This window comes from Phytophthora parasitica, assembly GCF_000247585.1.
Source record: "Phytophthora parasitica INRA-310 unplaced genomic scaffold supercont2.12, whole genome shotgun sequence".
Taxonomy (NCBI): domain Eukaryota; phylum Oomycota; class Peronosporomycetes; order Peronosporales; family Peronosporaceae; genus Phytophthora; species Phytophthora nicotianae.
In genome coordinates, this window is record NW_008648998.1 from 110,650 (window position 1) to 118,874 (window position 8,225).

The following is an 8,225-nucleotide window of genomic DNA, read 5'->3' on the forward strand; positions in this document are numbered from 1 at the left end:
AGCAACACCCATATGCAGGCGCGCGTTGGCGCCATGAAGGCGCCAACGTGAAGCAGATCTGTGTGCACGACAAGAATATATGGTCGTGGCCAACGCGAGCGCCAATGCCGAGGATAAGCAACGAGACGTGGTCAGGGAGGCCGAGCTGGTCTTCCAGCGGAGGTGATGTAGTTTGCCGTGGTCGAGGTGAAGTTCCCCTGAGTGACTCCCTGCTGAGCAAATTGGTTGTACACCATTTTACATAAAACCAAATAACCAGGTTGTGCAACCATAAAAACCAGGCCTTTTGGCCTTTTTGGTTTTTGCAACCACTGGTTTTTCCATCACTGATGTATTGAGTTCAGTTCACGTCGACTGGGCGACGAGTTCCTATCCGAAGATAACGAAACGCTCCGCTATCTGTAGGGCGAGCCCAGTTCGAAATTTGCGTTCTGAAGGCTTAGCTGCAGCAATCAAGAATTATGCGTATAATCGACCTTGTTCTGCCTGCTAGTGTTACGCTGTATGCTGCCAGCGACGGTTTCGTGTCTGCCGATACCGCTCGTGATCTAATGTCCTTTGGTGACATCAGTGAAGAGAGAAGTAACGTCGAAACGGCGGCTCCGAAGAAGAAAAAGAAACAAGCAACCACCTCCGCCTCGGGATCGGACACCGATGCCAGCGGATTGAGCGATTTGGACAGCTTGTTTGATATGAGCAGCAGCGGACTCGACGACTTGCTATCTTTGAGCGGTAGCGAGTTGGATGCGATGCTCGGCTCCTTGCGTGGAAGTAGTCTGGACGACTTGCTGCTCTCGTCAAGTGACAGTGACTCCGGAAGCGCTAGCTCCTCTCTTGAATCCACCAATGCACCGAAAAAGAAGAAAAAGAAGGTTACCCCGATGACAGCCTCGTCGGAATCAAGTGAGCCGGGAACCGACATGAGCAGTTCTGTGTCAAGCGACAGCTCCTCTGATAGTGACTTGGCCGACCTATTCTCCAGTAGTGACTTGGACGATCTGCTCTCGAGCAACAGTGCTTCCAGTGCTTTGAAATCGAGTGATGACGGAAGTGGCTTAAGTGACTTGCTGTCTTCGTCTTCTGACGATGGCAACTCGGAAAGCGGAAGTTCCACGAAGACGAAGAAGTCAGCATCGAATGGGAACGAAAACATTGAATCGTGTACGGGAGGCTGGTGGGGCCATATGAAATCATGGTGGAAGAATACTTTTGGTGGTGGTGACAATTCCGCCTGTTCATTGGGCTCCGCCTAGATCAGATGTAAAAATGAGCTCATCAACATTTTTTTCTTTCGTCGCAACTCGGCACTAGTATTACTTTGATGCAAATTGTGCCCTCTATTGACACTTTTCCGTGCGTTTGATGTTTACTGTTACGGTGTTGTACATTTACCAACTACTACACAGAAGCTAAAAGTCGGGTTGAGAACTGCAGGGGAACAGGGGCCGATGCATCATATCTGATCGAAAAGACCTGGACAATCCAGCAACCACTGTGTTAACTTCAGCTTTTTCTGTTGCCTAGCGAGTGTTCCTATGAATACCGACCGGGGAGGGAGGGGAATAAACAGCCGAAAGGGTCGGTACATGTGCAGTAAAACCTTTCCTACCTGATATGACCGGTGGACAAGTACATATCAGAAATAGCAATATAGCATGTTACTCCCTCGCGTCGAGTACACGAACATTTGCTGAGATCAACAGGCCAATATAAGGTGCATATATAAATGAGGCGTGGTAGTACGACATCTTAGTGAAGCCGGAAATGCCATTCTCTGTGCGCGCTAACTTCCGACTGCAGAGGCACACAGCATTATCAAACCCAAATTACATATATGAATATAGGTATGCAAATCACTCGCAGTCTCACAACAGGGATTCGCTCGTGTCAAATATGGTACACTAAGCTTCTGGGCTACTTGCGAAGACACAAATGCTGGTTTCGACTGTTTTGAAAGCGTAGACTAAAATTTAGTCCAGACTAATGTCACTTTTTTGTTGGTTACCGTATAATTTCTCTTTTTCACATCGAGACAAGAAAAACATACATGAATAGCCTTAAGGCCGGTAGCGATTGCACAATTTTCCCACTGCCACTTCGTATCCTTGACTATAATATATAACCTTGAATGAAAGTGTCCCCAAAACTTCGTATCAGATTTGACATTTGTGCAATCAATATCGGCTATAGTATCAAGTTTACAGCATACCGTAATATCTGGGAACCGACTCGACAGACCAAAATTCTATCATATAGGACAGGATATCAGGCTTCTCAGGGTTCATTTAAGAAGAGGTTTACTGTATATAACTGTCAAGTACCAACTGGTGTTGGGTTCAATTTACCGCATCGCCCCTGTCCTAAGCGAACACCCATATTTTGTAACGGGGTACGAGCCCCCAGTGTACCCAAGTTACATGAAGAGTGACCAGTCACTCTTGTAATACGTGGTACATGGTACCAGGGGCTCTAGGAGCCGATCATTGCATATCTACATAGCTTCATTATAGGTGACTTATAGTTTGTATTAGAAACTGAGTTAAGTTTACCTATAAATAAAAATCAGTCTTAATCGTACCCTTAAGTGAGTACTTCGTCCCCTCAGACCAGGGACACGTGAACGGTCGTTCACTTAGAGTTTGTATACTCTTGGAAGCCTACTTCCTCAGCGCAAGGTGCTGTGTGACCCCGTCACAATATTCGATAGCCGTTACACAATAATCGGACTGGTCGGTATATTCGGTAACCGGTTAGACTATAATCGAACTGCTTATCCATTCGTTCTTATGCCTATTTCCGGCCTGCATCATTGGAGCTTGCTCGTAGTGGAGAAGCCGATGGACAGTAGAGTCACGCGCTATCCCATTGACTCTATTGAGGGCAAACATGACTTGTCACGGAATCTTCAAGACGAAGGCTGAAATCGATGCTGGAACTGCTTCTTCAAGTACAAGCGCGTAAATAACGCCTTGAACACGGCAATTACTAGCGGATTGAACACGGCATCTGTGATTCGTTGTTGGCTGTGCAGTTTGAATGCGTGTTGGAGTTGAAGACTACGTTCAAGTTGCACATTCAGCATTACATGTTTGTATAAGAAACACAAGAGCAACTGAGCAAATAGCTCTAACTAGCTTTAGCGCAGACTAGTTAGTGAAGCGTCTAAATTCAACCAGATCTCATTTTACCTGCTAACTAGCAAAGCAACTGACAGAGTACTGCGAAGGCATCTTGCCTGAGTCCGTTAGTAACCCGACCTCTGCTAAGTGCTACCATATCATAGCGTGACGACGCTATTGTGACATAGTAGAATTGGCAGTCCGACGACCATGGAAACTCGCCGACAAGCTACTGCGCGTCAACTTGCTTTCGAGAATGACCCTGTTGACGCGACTAGAGGTAGAATTGAACATGTGGAATCGACTATGATGGAGATGGATGAACGTATTGCCCAAGTCAACCACCGCTTGGACAGAATCCTTAGGGTATCGAATCTTTAGTGCAGACCGTCGCAACGACGCAAGGTGCCACCAGGCAGAACACGGCTGCAGTTGGACAGTTTCAGAACGCGGTTTCGCGGACTGCTGCTGCCATTACAGAGTTGCAAGCTCATATTGGTGCAGTTGGCCAAGTGCAAGAATTGGCTCAGCAAACAGCTGCCGCTGTTGCACTCATGCAACAGCAACCAAACGCAGTGCCACTCCTCATTGCGAGGATGTTGGTGCCGATTCGGAAAGGTATTGCTGCACATTGGTCCACGAAGAAGGTGGGTGCACTGCCTTCCAACCGTTTCGGGCAGTTCATGGCCAAGCACCGCTTCTTCCACATTATGGGGCACCTTCATTTTTCAAACAACAAGTCGCCTCAAGCCCGCCAACACCGGATGTGAAAAATCCTACCTGTTGTGAACGTGCTACAACGTACATTTGCGCGTGGATACAAATTACCGCCAGTGATCAGCTTTGACGAGGCCACACTTCCATCGCGTTCTCGGTACAACCCAACACGTCAGTTCAACAAGGACAAGCCTCATCGTTGGGGGACGAAGGTATTCGTCGCTGCATGCGCGAAAACGGCGTACTGCATAAGGTGGGAGTACAAGGCATTGTGGCAAGCTTTGGCTTGGCACTATTTCTTTTGTTTTGGCCTATGTGCTTATGTTGTCTCCAGGCAACATAACTAACTCCCATTCATTGTTGATCCAATATAAAGTAACGTATGCTATTATTTGGTGTTGTCTTGTAGGCTCGAAATTTACTGCGGAGCCAAGACTAATCTGCAAACACCTGTGCCACCAGACAACAATACCGGCGAAGCGGCGGTACTTCGGAATATGAACGCACTGATACCACCATCTTCAACGGCTCCGTAGCGTCTAGTAGTGACAGACAGGTTCTACACGTCAGTCAAGTTGGCACTAGAGCTGCTGCACCGCCGCATGTGCATCACGGGCACAATTCAGACTGACCGAGCGGGTTACGCTAAGGGAGTGGTCACCGCGAAGAAGTACAAAACCGTGAACAAGCGCCGGATCATGCAGCCGCCCCAGGGCACTATCAAACTAGCACAGAATAAGCGATTCCCTCAGCTTACAGCTGCTATGGGGATGGATCGGAATCCTGTCCACCTGCTTTCCAGCGGTGGCAGCCGAAGACTGGCTACAGTCAGTAAGTATTGAGTTATTGGTGGTTTATTCACTTACTTTTACTAAGATGATATTATGCATGTGTTGTAGTGAGGCGTATTGAAGGCGAAATGAAGCCCCTACCAGCGCCAGACTTGATCCGCGACTACCATCGATGGATGGGCGGGGTCGACGTTCACGACCGGCTCCGGATGCAGCGCTACAGTGTGCAGTTGTCGTACAAGTCGCGCAAGTACTACCGGACGTTGTTCCTGGGGCTGTTCGACATGGCCCTCGTCAACGCTTTCATCGTGTATCGCTTCCACAGAAAGGTGAACGGCAAGAGGCCGCCGAAGCATTTTGCTTTTTTCAAAGAGCTGATGGAGCAGTTGCTGGCGATCGATTCCGCCGAGACGTTTAGAACCATCGAGGTAAGATCTTATGTTGACTACCAAGTCAACATAAACAGAACGCTTACGCAACTTATGTTGTTACTATGTGTCAAACAGGAGGCAACAAATGCGCGTGAGCGGACAGCATCATCACCAGCAAGGGAAGGAACGACTTCACGAGCGGAAAGTGACCCCGTTGTTGACGGAGACCACCGTCTCGAAGAGAATCCGGACACTGTTGATGGAGAGAAGGGCGTGAAGCGGCGCCAACGTTCATGCAAGGTGTGCGCCCTCTATAAGGTCCATCCCAGGAAGTTCACTAAGTATTATTGTCCAGAATGCTCCAATGGCAACCGACGGTGTGTGCAACGCGAGCTAAATGTCTATCTAACTATCTAACGTTGATGGTGTTACAGGAAATACTTATGCAATGTTGGAAGAGATGGAAGGGATACCTGCTTTCGCATCTGGCACATCGAGTGGAAGAATGGTAACGAGATTCCTCATCTTCCTCTGGCGCACAAGACGCGCGAACGTCCACCTGCATCGCGTCCAGGTAAGAAGCGAAGGAGGAATTTGCAGGATGAGGACGACGGTAGTGCGAATAAGGACGGCGGTAACGCCAATCACAGTGAAGGTGACGATGATAGAGAGGCAGGCACAGCCGTGTACCGGTAGGTATATGCTCTATCTACGTCGACTCTACAACATGCAATCAATTGAAACCGTTATTTGACTTCCACATCATTGGCCATTATAAAACAATTCGTAGTTGTTCCACTGCAGCTGCAGCAGCTGGACGTGTGCAATGCTGCAAAATCCGGTCTTTCCGATAGACAGTACAGCCTTTAAGTTTGTAAAGAGGTCATTAGCAATTTCATCGACTCATTTTATCTACCTAAGGCGACTTTATGTTGGAGAAGCCCTTGCTATAACCACCAATCTATCCCAATGTGTTCCCCCAACCCGCTATTCAAAACTCGGACTTAATCGACGATGCATACAAACTCCTATATAAGCAAATATGGGATGCCAAAAAATATACCCTCGTAAATTAGCCTGGGAACTAAGGGGTTAAAGCTTGCATAAGGACGAAATATTGCACAAAGCCGCATGAAGTTTACTTGCGAGCGTCGAAGATGATCGCGAAATTAACCGTCATAGCGCTCAGAGGCAAGTAACTTTTCGAAATTGGGTTCTGTGACTGTTCTTTTAAACTCAGAGCTCTCTCTGGCTGATGACGAAGCAACCGCTGCAGCAGCGACCGACACACTTTCCAAGATGATCATGGCAGCGTTGTTATTAGTGGTTGTCAGAGTTGCTTTAAGATAGAATTTCAGATGAGATAACTACTAGTTGAAGCAGCTTCATTGGCTAAAATGTATCTAAAATTTAGATAGCGATACCGGAGCTTTTGGACTGTAGTTGGCTTTCTGAAAAGATATGTGGACCACTTATTTGCAAAGTGGCTTGCCGATTTCCTACAGTGGCCACCACCAGCAGCCCTGCAGCGAAGAAGAAGGTGCTATGGGACCGCGACGGCGTGAATGGAGGCCCTAGCTCAATGAAGATCTTGCTGGACTGGCTCACCACTGAAGGAAATTATACTTAGTGGAAGGGGGTGGGGAGGGGGGGGATCGAGCGTCGGGTTTGACAAAAGAGGCGCTGTGTGGCATGTTTTTAGCTTGGTCAACGGCGGCTCTGAGAGTGCTAAGCTGGTGGTAATTCTCGACGAAGCCGTTCACGGTTTGAGATTCTTGGCATGGTGCTAAAAGCGTTTGAAAAACGCTGAGATGTGTGCCTGACTTCTGGAGATCAGAACTAAATGGGGTTGTCAGAGTTAACGATCAGTCATTGGTTTATTTATGTTCTGAAAAACCTTCTGAACATTAATTCTGACAACCACTAATGTCCTCGTCGCTGTCCATTGTTCGTTCTTTTTAGCAATTGATCGAGCCTGGGGATAAGTGTCCCCACCCGAGGGGGTGGTAATTAAATGAACTATTTTTGCGCACTAGGGATAAATGTCCAGCCAATAGTAGTGCTCGAAAATAACCCCAGACGGACGAACCAGGGCCTAAGAGTTGATGCCGGTTATATCATCACCTCCCGCTGACGTCGTGTTTGCAAATTTGGTGTGTTAGTGACTTTTCTATTGTTTATTTTATGTCCGGTGCTCCGAAGTTCGGTGCTCCTCCCCTCCCCTACCTTACCTTAGCCCTACAAATTGATATACTGGATCTTGGACCATCCGTTTTCCCAAAATGGATGAAAAGCACAGTAAAAAGATATTGTGGTTTGCAGACTTTTTGGCACTTTCGATTGTAATTCGTACGACTTTTCAAGTACTAATTATCTACTCGAGTACGATTTAGTACAAATCATGCATCATCTTTCCGGCAGCTGGTAGTGCGGCTGAGCATTTAATGCACGACTTAGGACATCGAATACGAATAAGGATCAGTTTGGCACTTCCAGACAGTCATTTTCTGCTAAACCGTGCTGAAAACACGCTTTGAGCAACTCCGATTTAAAGCTTCCATGATTTAACACTAAGTACGAACACTAATTAGTGCACTAGCAAACGCAAGAAAAAAGCGGACGGCAAAGCACAATAAATCTTGTACTGTAGATACAATTGAGACTTCCACATACTGTAAATATAAGAAATGGGTTAAGCTGGGTTTATAGCTTTTATTCCAGGCATAAGGATGACAATCGAGGGGATCGTCTGCTTACGAACAGTAAACACATGTAAACAACGAGGCGAAATCTTAGCAGAAAGGATATGCAAATCCAATAAAAAATAAGGGAAAATGACAAAACCTGCCTATTATCAGAGGCAAAGTAACAGAACCTGCCTATTTAACAGGCATCTTAACAGGCCCTAACCGCCCCTAGCGCCTTTGAGACTGTTAAGTGTTAGAATCCCAAAACCGACGCTGTCCACCAACCCACACGGTCACTGCACTTGGAAAATTGTATCATCGACGCGATCGCACTCGTCTGGAAGATGAGGGAACCAAGTGAAGAAGTGCTCAGAGTGGGTGACGAGTTTTCGTCATCTAAGACGGCTTTACACGCAATTCAAGACTACGCCCTCGCAGAAAGAAAACGTGTCGTAGTTGACAGCCAAGGTGGTGGGCACAAGCTCGTGGCGTGTTCATCGAAGACATGCAACTTCTTCGTGCGATTATACAAGCGGAAAA

At 47.1% G+C, this 8,225-nt stretch overlaps 2 protein-coding genes across 2 annotated transcripts; one reads left to right on the top strand and one right to left on the bottom strand.

Annotated features, from left to right (window-relative positions):
* Positions 1–461: 461 nt before the first annotated feature.
* PPTG_07451 (hypothetical protein) lies at positions 462–1,306 on the top strand (the record flags this gene model as incomplete). Its single annotated transcript, XM_008901733.1, has 1 exon — positions 462–1,306. The coding sequence occupies one exon, from the start codon at positions 462–464 to the stop codon at positions 1,251–1,253; it is 792 nt and encodes a 263-aa protein (XP_008899981.1). The 3' UTR covers positions 1,254–1,306.
* A 1,599-nt stretch (positions 1,307–2,905) lies between these two features.
* On the bottom strand, positions 2,906–3,082 carry PPTG_22112 (hypothetical protein; the record flags this gene model as incomplete). The annotated part of the gene is made up of 1 exon (XM_008902006.1): positions 2,906–3,082. The coding sequence occupies one exon, from the start codon at positions 3,080–3,082 to the stop codon at positions 2,906–2,908; it is 177 nt and encodes a 58-aa protein (XP_008900254.1).
* Positions 3,083–8,225: the final 5,143 nt, after the last annotated feature.